The sequence below is a fragment of the Pyxicephalus adspersus genome, chromosome 2 (genome assembly GCF_032062135.1).
Source record: "Pyxicephalus adspersus chromosome 2, UCB_Pads_2.0, whole genome shotgun sequence".
Taxonomy (NCBI): domain Eukaryota; kingdom Metazoa; phylum Chordata; class Amphibia; order Anura; family Pyxicephalidae; genus Pyxicephalus; species Pyxicephalus adspersus.
The window spans coordinates 14,784,342-14,801,677 of NC_092859.1; the positions used below are offsets into that span (position 1 = coordinate 14,784,342).

A 17,336-nucleotide genomic window follows, 5' to 3' on the forward strand; every position below is an offset into this window, starting at 1 on the left:
GAATCTTGCACTTGACAGTTGGAAAAATAGCAATCCAACACTGGATAGAATTTTCCACTGAGATTGGGATGATGTCATTCTTTTTAAATTGTGTTCAGTAGATCAGATTTTGGCAGAATGTAGACAAAGTTCCATCACTTTGCTCTTTTTCCCCCCTCTAGGTGTCAAGGTGTCACAGTTGTCGGAAGAAATATGACCCAGTGCCTTATAATGAGATGTGGGGAATTGCTGAATTCCACTGCCGGGCCTGCAACCGGCAATTCAAGTAAAGCCTGATCTTTAGTCTTCCTTCTGTTTTCACCTTCCATTGTTTAAATATTTGTAATATTTATAAGCTTCCTCTTTTATTATTTATTCTCTGTATTTATCTTGGGATGCAAGAAGTTATTATTCTACAGTAGGGAGGATTATAAAAACATTGAATATAGCAGCCTAGCCAAACTTTTGCTCCAATTGTTAATTAGGATATAGAATGCAATATAAAAACTAGCTGGTTGACATTTTTTTTCTCAAACATTTTATATTCTTGGGAATAACCTCTACGGCAGTGTTTTTTAACATGGGGGAACCCTTGAAATGACTTTCAGGCCTTTAGGGAACTCTTGCTATGATTACCATATCCACAGCTCACACTACATTTATGTGGTAATGGCCAGTAGGAAGAATGCCTTTTACATTGGTGGCCATTGGAAAAAAAAGTCAACCTTACATATGGCCAAAAAGATCATTGGTGTCAGTGGTACCTGTCCTGAGAAGCACAATTTGCTAATTGCTCAAAGAACCTCCAGCAACATAAGGAGGAACCTCAGGGTTCCACAAAACCCTGGTTGAGAAACACTGCTCTAAGTATAAGAAGATGTGTTGCTTAAAAAAATCCCAAATAAAGAGGTTGCTTTAAAGCAAATGATCACATTTGGGTTAACTTCTCTCTTTCTTTGCTAGTAAATAAAACTACTTTAAAGTAGTCACTATAAAGTGACCTATAGGGGCTTATGTACATTGTGGCCAAACACTGCCATGTAGCACTAGTGGCCCGTAGCAGTTACCTACCACTTCCACAGCAAAAGTGGTGACCGATTTAAGGTAATCACAGTACAACTATCAATCCCTTTCACGGATGTGGATTTATAAGCATGATAAAATAAAATGGAGAACAAAAGTAGCATGATTTTATTTGTTCACCAGTTTTGATAAATAGGCTGTCAAGGTTACACTTGGGCCCTTTAGGTGTGTCTGCATCTTATAAGTAGTTTGTGGAAAACATACAGGATTAATTATATTTGTATTTATTTCTACTGTTACCATTGTCCATTTAATGGTCACAGGACAAATAGAAGGAAAATGCAGAAAAGGAGACATAAACCATTGAAAGAGTAAAAAAAAAAAAGTTTTGATTGCACATAAACTTTAATATCTTGTTTTGCTCTTTTAGGGGATTTGCCCAGATGGGCTGCGCATGCCCCTGTTACATGTGTGGTACAACTGTCCTGCCGATTCGCATACTTCCCCCACGCCGGGACAAAGGCCCACGGACTCGCAACCCTCACAGCTGCTTTGCAGAAGACTGTTACAATCGTAGAGGTAAACGATGGTTGGGATTATAGGTTCATAATTTAGGAGTTGCATGCAAAGTAGGCAAAAGAACAGGTTTTCTTTTTAGCAGTCAGTGTAAGCATTGCCACCAATGTGGCCTTGGTATACCTGGTACTGTTGGGAATGGGGTACCCCAAGATACTCCCTAAGACTCCATTTCCACATTAATTATTACATATACAGGCGTTGTGCTTAGTAATGCAGCACATTGGTTGTGTATAATGCTACCCGGTAGTATTAGGCATTTTCTTGTGCATTTAATATTATCTGATGAACTATTGAATATACTGAAAATCTGTAAATGATATAAAAGAATTTGTTCCAAAATTTCCACTTTAAGGTTTCCATGATCAGGCAGGTCATTGTTTTTATTTAATATTTTCCTTTTCTGTTTCCCTGCAGAGCCACACATTCCAGGAATGCATTGTGTCCATCCCAGAAGCAGAGAGAAAAACCACCAACCCAAAGTGCTATTTGCCAGCACCCAACATGTGAGCTCAGGATCGACTGTGGCTACCTGCTTAAGCCAAGGCAGCCTCACCCAATGTGATCTAGAAGACCTTATCCTGGATGATATCAAAGAGACAGATGAAGAGGAGAGCAATGACGAAAGTTAAATACCTACAGTGGTAACCCAGGGTCCATATGGATTGTCCATATGCACTAGGCCATAGTGACTGATTGGCCATTTTGTTGTGTTTATGTGACATTTTTTGACTATCAAAGGTTAGCTACAGCGGGAGCTATCAACTGAGTTTTGCATAGATTAGCAGCCCACCAGATGGTAATAGTGCCTGGAATTAGGTGGGAAAAAATCCCCAAGATCCCCTCCTCTTAGGTCTAAATGCTGGATACTATATTAGATTGCATGGATAATGCAACAGGATGCCATCAAGACCATGGCTTGGCATTAAGCCAAGATCAAAGTCAGATCTGGAGTAGGTTGAGATGGAGGAAGCCAGATCTAGAGCAGGCTGTCACCACCAAGGTCTTTTAGTCCTATAAAGTTCTACTAAAACTTTAGGTTGACCTGGCCCTTAAACCTTAAATTTTTCTTTTTTGTTGGGTGGGAAAAGCCTTGTTAAAGGTCAGTTAAAGATAAGTTAAGACTTAAACATTTCCAAGAGAAATAAGTGCCTTATCGTTGTGTCTCCTATCAGTGTACACACTGTTGTGTTGTATGTGTTACTCCTAGTTAAAGCAAATCACCTCCCTGCCATGTGTCCTTTTATTATGTGTATGTTCTGACATTTTGCAAGCGCCCTTATGGCCTTTTGGCCCTAAGCAGACATATTTGTTTGGTTGTATCATATCATTTGGAATTCTGATACAATTTTGCTTCACTTTCACATTTTGTTTTTTGCAGAAAGACATTTTTTGTTGTCTCTGGAAACCACTTTTTCATACAAAAAAATAAAAAGTTATGTTTTGTTTTGGACCAAATGTTTGTGTATTGAGCTTTATATATCATATATATACATACATACATATATACACATATATAAATATATTTATATATATATATATATATATATATATATACATACACACACACAATTTAATACTGGGTTTACTGATGTCTGAGACAGATCAGACCCTGGTTCAGATTCTCATCTTATGATTTGATTCACAGAAAACTGATACAATTCTTCCTCCCACTTGCAGCAGGTTTATGACATTATCCCAGCCTAGGCAAATTGACCATGGATCCCAATATTGGTAATTCAAATATAGATGTGTGTATTCTTTATATTGATGCTGTATATTTAGAATTGATTCAAGCATACTTATAAACTTACTAAACAATTCCACTTTATTTTTGATAAAAAATCAGTATTTACATACTGGCTGAAGGAGGTGTTTGAGGTCAGTTCAGCCAAATACAAAGTATATACCAGCACAATAACTGCATGGTTATGCTGCATTCATTGGAGTGGGCTGACAGTAACTAAATGCTTTATGACAGTCCTGGAGCTTGCAAATTTAAAAACCAAGCAATGGCAGCACCCATTTTCCTATCTTGAAACTTTCAGGCAACATGATCAATATACATAAATACATTCATCACAAGTAAACAAAATGAATTAACAAACTCTACAGAACAAGATATATTCCTTGTTGATGCAGAGAAGATTTTAACTTTTTACAATGGAAAGGGTTCTTCACAGAAAAAATAGTGAGATTGCAACAAGAAAAAACTAAAATTATCGTATCCCAAACTAATAAATGTGTTTAAATAGTATTGTGTTCACCCAGGGACTACATCAGTGTCAGTAAGGGGATCATTGACTTTACAAGTTAGGCTGATGCCTTTTGTCGGTTGATGAGGATCAAGAAAGGCTCTTAATGGTAAAATATATTTTTCTATATAGAAGACAGTATAAATGTACACAGTAATGATGTCTATTTGTTGGGCCTTATCAGCATAGAAACCTTCTTCAGTGAGTAAGCACCACCGCGGAACTCAGCCCAGTACACTCCATCTTGGTAGCGGCTTCGGTAATGACCTCCACGATACCACATTCCATTGAGGTTAGAGTGGGCACACATGTTGTACCACCAGCCTCCTTTCTGGAAATGGGCACAGTTACCTATGGAATAAAGACAAGGAAAAGGATAAAAGATACAGAAAGGTAATTACTCTATGGACCTGATTTATTAAAGGTGTCCAAAACGAAATGGACTATCATGGGACAAACCTGGGTGATCCATCAAACTTTAAATGAATTAGTCATAGATTGAAAACATTTGCCAAATCAAGGAAATGATTTTAAGAAATACGTTCCAGGATTATTTGATCACCCAAGTTCTCCCATAAGTCTTGAAGAGCTTTCATAAATCAGGTCCAAGTGTCCCAGGTCTAGCCCAAGTCTGGCACCACCTGTTTTCTTTTAGCACTGATTCGTATTGACATTTTGGTACAATAAATGAAAATCAGTGAAATGAAAAAAGTGAAATCAATTTTATATTTTCTTTAAATTTTGCTTTTAATTTTGTAAAATATGATTTTGAAGAATTATGAAAACAGCAAAAGGATCTAAGCACCCAAATCTCTTACCATAGCTTTTACAAAGCTGTCACATTGTCCCTGTTTTTTTATAATGCAGTTACAGCAAAGGCAAAAAGCTCTGGAGGAAGGTGGTCAATAAAGGCTACAAAACCTTATCCGTGGAGAAGTAAAAAGCCAGAATTGTGGTGGATGAACTTGCTTGTTCCACATATATTATAAATTACAATACAATAGAAGCAATTGCCTTTGCAACTTACCCAGATAAGAGTCCCTGTCCTTGTCCAGAGTGCTGAACTGTTTATCATTGTGCCAGGAGAGGGAGTCCCCAGCTGTCCCTTTATACTGGCCCAGTCTCAATCTGTAGAAATCACTCTCTGGTTCCAGCCTGAAGTGGTCATATTCAGCACTGACTTGCCTTCCCTGCCAGTCCTCCATGAGGATTAGAAGTCTGTAGCTGTCTTGGTTGGCCAACCAAAAAATGTTCTCAAGACCCAACCAGTATTCACTGTCCAAGTTACCGAATCCATGCTGGGGAAAATAAGAGCAAAATAGTCATGGAGAAACACAATTTTATATAACAGTACACCATTCTATGTAAATGCAAAATTCAAATTTTGTTACTTGTTTTGTATGAATTGGGGAGAAGTTAAAACTTTATTTTAACATATGCGTACCGTTAGGAAGATTTCTTTTTTACTTTAAAATTATATTTACCGTAACTTTTAAGGGTTCATTTATCAATGTTTTCACCCAATATTCAGTCATTTTTTTATGGGCTCAAAAAGCTTGAGGTAAAACATTGATGAATATTTCCCTAAGATTTCCCATAGAAGTAGAATGCTAGAATGTTTTGTTCTATCCTTTGTACCTAAATTATAATACAGTATAATCCATAAATTAATAATAATGCTGCCAGTAACTTAAACAGATTCTTTCTATGTGATGGGTACATTGGATGCTGCTGTAACAGTGCATATGGCCATAAGCACAAAAGAATATAAGTATATATAATATTATATAATTACGATAGGTGACTACAGAGCTGTAGTCTAATAGGGGTTGCATAGAAATATGAATTGATTGTGAAAATGAAAACTGGTCCCACCTTATAGTTTTGCCAGGTTGTAAAAAAATTGATTGAGCCATCTTGTCGTCTTTGTATGACTGTCCATCCCCCTCCATTGAGTGTCTGTTCGCACCATGCTTGCATTATCTGGTTGCCGTTACGTGGTTTTAGAAGATAGATGCCGCTTGATGTCTGTCCACCCAATAAGGCGTCATAACAATCCAACCACGGTCCTGGACATAGACATGACAAAAAATAACCTGTTTTCATTTTATCATACTTTTGTTTAATAGTTCAGTTTATGGTGAGGCTAAAAGAATGGTATTATGTTAAATACTTATACATTTTAAGGTCTCCCTAGAGATTTCAGATCTTTTCCCACCTACTATGAACCATATGTGAATTTCTATGAACTTGTCAACCAGGCAAGTCCCTTAGCTTCCAACTAGAATGCAACATAGGGTTTTCTGGTGTAGAGAATTCAAAAGGGTACATAACCTATAGTTTACATTAGTGTATGCTTGCCCCTTAAAGAACTAGGACGAAAAGTCTTGCTTCTACCAAAAAGGTCACATTCACACAGATACACAGTGAAGCACAAGACATGGTATGCTAGTAACAGAAAAGATCAACTACAGGGAGACCCCAGGTAATGCTAGTGGCTAGTTCTTTGACCACTTCTTTTTTGACCATGGTTTCCATAGTTCGGGTCCTACAGTGGAGATCTCCATTCTTTTCTATTTCCAGGTCTGCACACTTCATGTGCTCTTTGAAAGATGGTCCGACTATATCTCTTGAAGTTCTGTTTTATTTTATATCATTATGTACCAGCATGCTTGGCAAACTCCAAGGCACTCTGGAACAGATACAGAAACTATTGTTGGAAAATCTTGCAGATGGAGTCAATGAAAGATTTAAGAATCCAGTGGATTATCAGATTTGCTTCCTTTTTACATTCACTGCCCATCCAAGTATTTACATACTCCCTCATCCCCTTCATTCACTCATATCTTGACAGTACAGTCATGTTTTGGTACACTGTTTTTTCTTTTCCTAATAATTTTCTTTATCATATTTTACCCATCGATTTGGTGGCCGCTGGTTCTGTGACAACAGGGGCACTGGGGGTTGTCTTGGGGACTGGATCTGATTGTTTCTGAGGACTTTCCTTTGTAACAGCTATGTGATCCATTTCCTCTCCATGTAATTCAGGATTCTGTTTCTTCTTTACATCAGTAAGGTCAACTTTGGATGGTGAAGCCTGGAATGATATACATGGCATGGTTATCTTTGAGCCAGACTTATCAGGCTGAAACAAAACACAAAGCAAACCTTTAATTAATAGAGTAAATAAAAGAGCTGCCATTACTAACTGCCCCTTTTGAACATGTTATTGGTCCCCAAATCAAGGTCCTTGGTATTCAAATCAAGTATGAAAATCAGTTCTAAAGCTGACTTTGATTGTCAGCGTATGCTTATTTTAGATTAGTGTCTCAAGAATAAAAGTGACTCTGAAATATAAATAACTAATAATAAAGCTACGTCCATACATCAAATGACTATAGCCTGAGATAAATGGTTGTGCTCACCTTGGGCGAGCATCTAGTGCAGTGTTCCTTAACTAGGATTCCTCCAGAGGTTACTAGGGGTTCTTTGATCAGTGAGCAGTTTGTTACTCTCAGGCCAGTTCAACTGACACCAATGATCTTTTCGGTAAAAGATGACATTCTTTCCAATAGCCAGCAATGTAGCAGGCATTCTTTCCCACTGACCACCAGACCAATATACTGTGAGCTGTGGATACAGTAATTATAGCTGGGGTTTCCCTGATCTGCATGTCTACAGTGGCCCCAACATGAGGGGGGATTGATGAATGATGGATTGGGAGCCACCATGGAAGAAAGCCACTTGACCACATGACTTACGTATGAGGCTAAAAGGTCCCCTAGAAAGCAAACGGTAATTACTCATCTCTTCTGTTGCCTGTACTGCTAATCTCCACTGTAATTAAAAGAAATCTAAAAGTCTCTTTAGAATCCTACACCTCTAAGAATGTTGATTTTTATAGTGACTTAGATCCACAAATCAACAGATTATTATTTATTATATTCATTTCATATTAGTTATTAATATTTTTAGTTTACTGAGTTTTTTTTCTTGAGTTGAGTTTTGAGTTAAACTTTGGTATCATTCCTACCTGATCAGCTTGGCGCTGAGAGCCGGTTTTAAGACATTGCTCTTCTAAACGAGCTATAATAATACTCTGGTTGTTAACTAGAGAAGCTAGATTAGAATATTTTTCCTGAAGATCTTTGTATTTGGAGGCCAACTTGAGAACTTCAGCAGTGGCATTGACAATTTTTCTCTCCTCCTGAACAAGTTCAGTTGATTCATTATTCCTCGGATGGACTTCATGTACGTACTGAGTACGGAGGTGGCTGAGGCGAGATCTCACATTCCTACTTTCTTTTTTAAGATGATCCATCTCAGTGGCCACCTCATGGTCAACATCAACCATTTTTTTAAGCATTTCTATGTCAATCTGCTGACGGCTCAGCTCCTGTTTTAGCTCCTCTACTTCACTTCTGTTTACTCCAAAAGCTTCAGGAAATTTGGCAGTGCTGATGCAGATGGCCCCAGTAATTTTTTGCTGTGGCACCACAAATGTGTACGTGCATTTGGATCGACTTGCACCATTGTTTTCTGAGTAATCAAATGCCAGATGAAGGTGGCAAAGGTCTGGAAGAAAAGCTAACCACAGGATGGCATAGAAATTCATCCTAGTATATGATGTTGTGTTTCCCCTGTAATGACAAAACAAGTCAATTACTGCAGTTTGTTAGGAATGCCACCACCATATTGTGACCATAACTCAACATCCAACCATCACTGGCCATCATTTCCATTTCTATGCTACTTGTAATAATAAGAAAGTAGATTTATACCTTTACTGAATTTATTTATTTATTTGCTGTACTGTATCAGTTGCATTGCTTACAGACCGGCTTCATGCTGAACTGGGCCAACAGCATGGCCGCTTGTAGGTAGTAAGAAAAGTTTGAAAAAGGATTTTAAAGGGAGGATAACCAGGTATTATTTTACTGAAAGCAGAATGTTTTAGAAGATTGCAAACAATTTCTGAAACTACAATAAAAGCATTGATTGTATAATTTATTGTATAATCATTTTTGTTTTATTAAAAAATACTGAATGCCAGCTATTCACCCTAGTTGTGTTTTTCACACTTTTATGAGATTGCAATAGCTGTAGATGTCCTCCATCTATTTCATGAACACCATTGCTGGATGACAGGTGTGTGGTCTATAGCCATCAGCCCGATTTATTTAGGCCACCCTTCCCCAGAAGTTTCTTTTCTTCACAACTTTCTCTTTCTTTTTCCCTCTTCTCTCTCCATAACATAAACATATAATGCTAGGGTGACCCAAGGATGCATATGATGCAAAATTAGCATGAGAGCCTCCTTAAGGTCACATTGTTCCTGTATGTTAGACTGCCATATGGAATCGAAATTCTGCTACAGATAATGATAAAGGCTTTTATGTAGCCAGTGGAAAATACCTAATTTGAAAATAGACAAAACCTAAATATATATAAAATAATTTCTGTGCACTAACCACACAGTGGATTGAGTTAACCTTAGTTGGGCAATTACTGCACTCTACAATGGGAAAGGAAATTATGGTATTCTGAATGGTTGCAAGAAACGGGGAATTGAAGTTCACTACTTATTTCTTTACTTATAACGTTTTGGTATATTATAAATGATTTAGCATAAAATAAATAACATAAATAAATGTTATTACGGTCACAGTGCTCCTATTTAATGATCGAATAAAAAAACAAATAAATGGAAACACAAACTTGCGCTATTTGGACTATTTAGAATAAAGGCCCCATTCTGAAAGTTTCTAATGGGCTGTATTTTGAGAATCCCTGTGCATTGCTTGTTTCAATATATAAAAATGGGCTCAATTTATTAAAGCTCTCCAAGACTGCAGAAGATAGATTATCTTCTTTAACTATAGCTAGGTCACACACTTGGCCTGATTTACTAAAGCTCTCCAAAGCTTGAGAGGATACACCTTCATCAGTGAAGCTGGGTGATCCAGCAAACCTGGAATCGATCTGGTCTAGGATTCAAGCAAATAGCAAATGATTTTAAAGAAATCCGTACCACGTTTGCTGGATCACCCAGTTTTACTGATGAAAGCGCCACCATTGGGGGGGGCATGGGGTACTTCTGTAAAATCTAATGAGTTTGACTATTGCAATGCGGGAACTTATATATAAGAAGAGAGTGGACCAGGAATATACTAATTATTGGGTCCAGAAATTTCTAATGGTGGTTCTGAGTTTAGCCCTTTAGTCACTCCATGCATATGGCATATATGACACCTGATGGAGAATCAATTTCTGCTGTTGGATCACATGGACCTGGAAGATTCTCCACCAGGGAATGTTAACAAAGTCCTTATCTATATGTGGATTTAAAGTATACGAAACCCAGAGGGTATATAAAACCAGCCAGACAAATAGCATGCTTAGAAAACATGTATCAACAGCGGCCTCAATCTTTCACTTGGGAAACAGTTCACCTAATACCAATAATACCTCAGCCAATAAAATCATAGATCAATATTACGTAGAAATAACAGATATTACACATCTCAGCAGGAAAATGCTGAAATTTTACTTGTTTCTGCTCATTCAGATTTACGTCTGCTGTACCACACTTGTCATTTCCAAATATTTCATAAAAGCAAAAGCGGAAAGAAAGGAAGTAGGAATACTATTTTCTGCTGACAAACTTAAATAAAGCCAAAAACCTCAAAAATCAGGCCTTGGCAGGTCTTCTGTGTGGTTACCAATTGCAGTCAGAATCCATTTAAATGTCTGGATGCAGAGAGGTGAAACTCTTAAACCTGACAAGATTGGACTAGAAGGAATTTCGTTATAAAGTATTAAATTATGATTACTCTGCAGGCTTGCTGATAAAGATATATCCCAGTATTTTATTTTACTTTATTTTATAGTGCTGTTATTTGAATCTATTATGTACGCAGAGGAGTCAGGCAACAGTAATGTCAGTCTAAGAACAAGAAATTTACAAATGAGAAAATGTCAGACCTTGGTTGTCATTATAAAGAGAATCCGTCAAAAAAATTATTATAAAAACTTTTGGATGTATAACATGAAGGCATCTAGAATTAGCTCCACGTTCCTATTGCTTCTTTTTATTGCTAGACACTAAGTTGTTCTAAAAAGGAAAAGTCTAAAGTTCTAGAATTGTTCTGAAGTTAGAACGAGGGTAACAGGAAGCCCCAAATATTCATGTAAAGCCTCAGAACATCAGAATCTGATCACCTCCTTTTTTTTAGATTGCAGGCTCTCTTACACTCTGATTATAAACATGACATTTATAAACAGAACAAATAGAAATCGAAGTAATCTTTCACAATTATAATAAGTTGAATAATAACATGGATTGTTTAGAAAAGATGGATAGTAAGGAGCTTACTAATATCTTATTTAAAGGACAGACAACAAATTAGATAGAATTGAGGATGCTAGATCTGAAAGAGTCCCAAATAAGAACCTGTATTTACCCAAATAAAACACGGTATTTAGACGACGAAGGAATGATTGTCCCAGCGGATCTGATTGTGTGATGATCGTTCGCTATCTATTGTGTGTACGGTCGTGTAGTGATCGTGGATCGTCCTGCAGTACACTTTCTCCTTTACATGTCACTTCCGGCATCGTTCAAACGATCGTCATTATTGGTGGATTATATTTGAACGATCGTATTGATACAGCATGGACAGAATTGTGCACAATACGATTGTTCAAAATATTCAGGCATAATCGTTAGTCATTTGTTTTCTATCGATAATTATTGCAAGTGTGTACCTATCTTTACATGAAATGTCCTGTTTAAGGATTACAATGTTCTGTGTGTAAAAGAATGTGGCTGCAATGAGACTAAAGAAGGTCACCGGCACTGGGATGCAACCAAGGAAGCGTGCTCTAACTAAGAGAGCCTATTTATAAATCAGTGAATCTGACATTAACGAAACATTCTGTCGTGGATAATCTTCCAGGTCTATATCTTTTCTATGGTTCTTAGATTGTAAGCTCTTTTGGGCAGGGTCCTCACCTCCTCCTGTGTTGTTATTTGTCCCTGTCTGTAATTTGCAACCCCTTTTTAATGTACAGCGCTGTGTAATATGTTGGCATTACAAATACATTTTATTATTATTATTATTATTATTATTATTAATAATAATAATAATATTTATTATATTGGCAGTGATTGGTTCTCCACCAGAGAGTTTGGTGAATGCTAGAGTTTAGTGAAAGTTACATTTACTTTTTTTCTCCTATCTTCCTCCTGTGTCACTGTCTCTGTTGCTTTCACCCCATATTTAATGTACAGCACTGTGCAATATGTTGGTGCTATGTAAATACTTATTATTACTAGGAAATAAAAGTGGTGAATTTGGCAAACAAATAGGTTCGGTTTATTGCCCCCCCTTCCTATATCACATACTGAGGTCTCTGATGGAAGCGATGCCTCCCTGTACCAGCTCTCCATCCCTCAAATCAAACCTTTATTAATCTGTTGCCCATTGTCATTAAGTTCCCTTTCGTGTGAACGACTCATGCTGTAGGATTGTGTAATAACGTTATAGTAATGATGTAAAAAAAAACAACAAATATAATGAGGAAAAGGAAGATGTAGTGAGAATGACAGCAGAGAGATAAGGTGACAGGACGCAGGCCTGGGAATGGAGCCACAATCTGGTGCAAAGGACCACAGGGGTCACCAGTGTTTATATGGTGGGGTGAAGGAACTTGGAGCAGCTATCTTTTCTTAAATGAACCTGAATACAGTAATTAAATTCTGCCACCCAGGGATGCTTTACACTAATTACTCATGGAGAGATCTCCATGGTGTATGCTAACCTAGTCTAATATTTTCAACACCAGATAAAAGTTCCATGTAAAGTATTTTCCATAGCTAAAAATGTTGAATAAGTTTAAAATCAATTTCAGGTTTATTCTCAATCCATAATTTGGAAGAATGAAAACTGATATCAATTAGATCAAGGTTTCTCAACCAGGGTTTCTTCAGAGGTTACTAGGGGTTCCTTGAACAATTTGTACCTCTCAGGTCAGTTTAAGTGACAGCAATGATCTTTATAGCTATCTGTAAGGGTGACATTCTTCTCTATGGACAGCATTAATGGAGGAATTCTTTCTATGGACTCCCAGGTTAATATACTGTGTGTTACGATTAATATTCCAATTAGATACAATCCTAGATTGTAAGCTCCTCAGGGCAGGGTCCTCTCTTCCTCCTGTGTCACATTCTGTATTTGTCTCTCCTTTGCAACCCCTATTTATTACAGCAATGTGTAATATGTTGGCACTATAATAATAATAATAATAATAATAATATTCAAGTGGATGATACTAATAGTTATTCACAGGGCTCTACTTACATTGATTGTTATATTGATTGAAAATCACATACTGTATGCCTAGCAGAAGATCCTTGCTTATGAGAAATAGTAACTTCATGATTACTAAATTACTAAATTATAGAATTCAATCAGCTGATGGCTACTTCACTATACGTACGTATTCAATAAAAGTATGCTTATACATCTCTTTGGGGCAGCGTCCTCTCCTCCTGTGTCACTGTCTGTATCTGTCTGTATTTGTAACCCCTATTTATTATACAGCGCTGTGTAATATGTTGGTGCTATATAAATACAGTTTATTAATAATAATAATGATAATAATATTATTATTAATGATGATGAATGAAGCCCATTCAGGTGCATTGATAGAAAAAACTGGGCAAACATTGAAAGAAATATTTTTCCATTCGAAGTTCCTATTCAAGTGTGTGGAAATCCAAACTTTTTGTTTGTAACAAGAAGACTCAGAATCTTTGTTCATTTAGTTTTTGCTACTTGTTTTCCCTTTGTGGATAATTGCTCTCATTTTCTGCCTCGGTGACACAATAGAAAGAAAAAGCAGATCTGTACAAAGTATCTTAGACTGATAGAAGAGGAAGATTTCTCACTTTCCAATCACATTCTGTATCTGTGACAATGATCCCCAGCAGGGACACAGACAGCAATACAATTATTCTTACTTGTAATTTGATAATTGTAATTTAGCAAAATAAAAGTTTAGTCTGTGCATGCACTTATCTGACAGTAAATTATCAGTTTGTCTTTAATGTTTTATACTATTATATCAAAAAGAAAAACAAAAGAGGAAGAAATATACAAAGTTTTGGATATTTTTTTAAATAAAAGTGTCAGTTTACAGAAGTCGAACACTTACTGGGAGAGAGCCGGCCGATCTGCCTGATGCCCAGCGTGCAGCGATGTGATCTTAAAGTGGGAGTTGTGGATGCTGATTTCTGTGTTTATTTAGGATTGAAGGGGCTGGATGAGGCTGGGACGTTATTATGGATAATCCCTGAGCCGGCCCTTTCTCTGCATACTGAAATATAACTTTCTGAATAGGAAAAATGAACATTTAACAACAAAAGAACTTAAATCCACAATGCAACAGATTAAACAGTTAGGTTAGGTTGAAAAAAGCCCATCAAATTCAACCACTAGGGAAATAAACATACCCCAGATATAAAACCCCATAAGACAAAGTTGGTCCAGAGGAAGGCAAAAAAAACCCCGGTACAATTTGCTTCAACAGGGGAAATCATTTATTCCTGATTCCATGAGGCAATCAGATGTTCCCTGGATCAGCAGTCACAGTTATTTTTACTTTTATTACCCAGTTATATTCTGTGCTTCTAGAAATCATTCAGCTTTTTCCTGGAGCAATCTATAGTAGTTGCTGAAACTACTTCCGGAGGGAGCCGATTCCACATTTTCACACACCTTACAGCAATCAATCGTATCAATTGTATTTAAAATGGAACTAAACCTAAAAATGAAAAACAAATTGGGGGCATTTGGGTTCTTTATGGCAGGGATGGGCTATGTTTTTTCTGAAATCAAACCAACTTACCTGCCTGATCGCAATCTGTAGAATATACAGTGGGCTGATTTATTTAAGTTCTCCATGTCTGGAGAAGATAGACTATCATGGGAGGACCTGGGTGAACCAGCAACCCTAGAATGTATTGCTTTAAAATAATTTGCTATTAGCTGGTAAATGTTTTCTATCTTGTATCAGAACCAATCTAGGTTTTCTGGATCACCCTGGTTCTCCGATGATAGTCCGATGAAAGCTTTAATAGATCAGGTCCAGTGTACAATCTCTGCGCACCTCGGTGTTGGAAATAAATGTATTCTTGTGCACTCGTGTGGAAGTTACATCATTTTGGCTAGATTGCTAAAGATTCAGGACAGGAGTGAAGATGTCGGCACTGGTGAAGGCATGAGGGGAGGTTGAATTGCTCTTTAAAGTGAACCTGTACTTACAGCACGCATGCCTAAATATTTACAAACCCTGAACATGCAGTGAACACACTTACAGTGAAAGTACATTAGTCAATATTATGAAACTGGTGAATGTAACTCTCTTAAACTGAAACCACCTTTTTAGCCATTCCTACAGCTGCCACTGACCTTTCTAGCTGTTTTAATTGTGAAGTTGTTCATCCTTAAAAAAACTTGCACATTTGGCAGCTGGGGGCAGTAGTGAGCAGTACTGTACATTCCTTACTTCCAGGACTTTGACTTCCTCCCGTGTTTGCAACCATGAGGTCATGACTCTGGAGATATGGAAAGTGGCCGAAGGGTGGATGGGGGTGTTGTGTACTTTAACATGGTGGCATCAGTTCACAAAAGTACAGATGTCCTTGAACTTTAAGCAGATATTAAACTTACTCTACAATAATGCAATAATTTATACATTTAAATAGTCTAAAAACATAAATTTTTCTGGGATTGGAAACAGCCCTTACATGTTTAGCTCAGAAAAAGAGTTAACAATGGGCATGCTGAAAGGAGGAGAGAATAAAGTGATTTAGAAATCAACTCATTACTTCCCTAGATACTATCCTTATTTTGTTCAAATGGGAATGTGGAGGAGGCCTGAAAGTGAAAGTGAAACTGCAGCAGAGAAGGAATAAGTCTCCTCCCATGCTGTGCAATTCTCAGGAACAGATTACATGAAGCACAAATCATCTGGGAGATAAATTACGGAGTTTCTCATTAGAAACTACAGCAAGTCAGATAATGCCCACCTCATTTCCTGGCTGGTGAACAGCCTGACTGGCCTTTGCCAGTCCCTTGTAATAATTGGTCAATTCTTTGAATCACGGAGGTTGGACATCACATGTAGGCTTTATGCAAATGTAAGCAAATGAAGCTTGTCTGGGAACAACCACTTTTTCAGACTGACCCCACCCGTCACGGATATGTTTTTATAATTTCCATAACTCCTCCCCAGAGTCAGCCCATTGCTTACATCAGGGCAGAGAAGGAGGAGTACATCGCAGGCATGCTCAGCCCCCTCCCACCAGCCATGATCTATCTGCATTGCATAGAGACGTTCACAGACCTAGTGATGATATCACTGTATCTAAAACAAAATACTAAATAATTATAATAATATTAAAATATCAAATAAAAAAATGTAAAATTGTCTTTAGTATTTTGATGAGGGAATGCAAAAAGGGACCAGGCAAGGCACAATATTAGTATAATAAAATAGAATACAGGGAAAACCTAAAATCAAAATTTCAATAAAAAAAAAACTTCATTCTGAAGGCAGAGGGTTAAAGTTTGAAAAGGAACACCCTCCCCTCCATGTCTGTACTCTGTGGCTTGTACAGGAATTCCTTATTTTTCTTCCAAAAACTCCTAAAGCTTGGCTGTACAAATATGTTTTACCAGAAGACGCCAAGCAATACAAATGGCTGTATTTTTAGCAGTGTGCGTGTGTGCGCGTGTCTGTTCAACAGATCACCAATGGCAGCAATAAAATAAAGTGTTACCTTAAAGTGTACCTGAACTCATAAAAATTTATTCTTATATTTTCAAATTTATTCTCATCAAATGGTACAAATTCTTTTTATTAGTCCCCCTGTCAATCACTGCCCTCTGACAGCTTATCATTCCTAACACTATGAGAAGGGGGCACAGCCAGGAGCACATCACATGCCTAGAATGTGGGCGGCGTTCTGGCTATGATTGACAGTGAGCTCCGCCCTCTCAGCTATAGGAAAAGCAGCAAAGATAGCAGCCCCTGCTGGTTACAGTTGGAAACAACAGTGGACACTCTAGCAAGGTAAGTCCTTTTCTGGTGAATACAAATAATATTAAAGGGGTGGAATTAATTTTAATACTGCATAGGTTAAGTTTGTTTGAATAAATATGTAAACCATAACACTGAGCAGTTCTTACTTGTTCTTATTTGGTTAATTAAATATAAAACTGAAAGTGTTTTGTTATATTGGTATGATATATATATATATATATATATATTTTTTTTTTTTAAATTTATAACGAATATAATATATATAATATAGGAATATGAGATGTGATTGAGTGGAAGATACCTTAACAGTCCAATGAAACGTGTTGTTGGTAATTTGGTATGATTTTTGGAACACCTATTCCTTTGTTAATCATAAGGTCTCTAAAGAACAGC

At 37.1% G+C, this 17,336-nt stretch overlaps 2 protein-coding genes across 5 annotated transcripts in view; one reads left to right on the top strand and one right to left on the bottom strand.

Moving 5' to 3' along the window:
- Positions 1-3,036, top strand: part of SHFL (shiftless antiviral inhibitor of ribosomal frameshifting) — a 28,918-nt gene extending 25,882 nt beyond the window's left edge. For all 4 annotated transcript variants that reach the window (XM_072399640.1, XM_072399642.1, XM_072399643.1 and 1 more), the window contains 3 exons: positions 162-265; positions 1,433-1,581; positions 1,996-3,036. In XM_072399640.1, coding sequence (XP_072255741.1) covers positions 162-265; positions 1,433-1,581; positions 1,996-2,210 — 468 coding nt within the window. In that variant the 3' untranslated portion in view covers positions 2,211-3,036. The remainder of the gene's footprint in view (positions 1-161; positions 266-1,432; positions 1,582-1,995) is intronic.
- A 344-nt stretch (positions 3,037-3,380) lies between these two features.
- Positions 3,381-14,180, bottom strand: ANGPTL6 (angiopoietin like 6). The gene is made up of 6 exons (XM_072399644.1): positions 14,052-14,180; positions 7,867-8,473; positions 6,750-6,930; positions 5,709-5,902; positions 4,861-5,131; positions 3,381-4,184 (listed from the first exon to the last, which is right to left on the bottom strand). The coding sequence occupies exons 2-6, from the start codon at positions 8,446-8,448 to the stop codon at positions 3,997-3,999; spliced, it is 1,416 nt and encodes a 471-aa protein (XP_072255745.1). The 5' UTR covers positions 8,449-8,473; positions 14,052-14,180; the 3' UTR covers positions 3,381-3,996.
- Positions 14,181-17,336: the final 3,156 nt, after the last annotated feature.

What these genes read in the sequence shown, in the direction of transcription:
- ANGPTL6 (XM_072399644.1), bottom strand. Translation starts at nt 8,448, where the DNA reads ATGAATTTCTATGCCATCCTGTGGTTAGCTTTTCTTCCAGACCTTTGC. An exon ending in CTCAGCGCCAAGCTGATCAG is followed by an intron (nt 6,931 to 7,866) that starts GTAGGAATGATA and finishes ATATCATTCCAG; the next exon opens with GCTTCACCATCCAAAGTTGA. An exon ending in CAACCTGGCAAAACTATAAG is followed by an intron (nt 5,132 to 5,708) that starts GTGGGACCAGTT and finishes TATTTTCCCCAG; the next exon opens with CATGGATTCGGTAACTTGGA.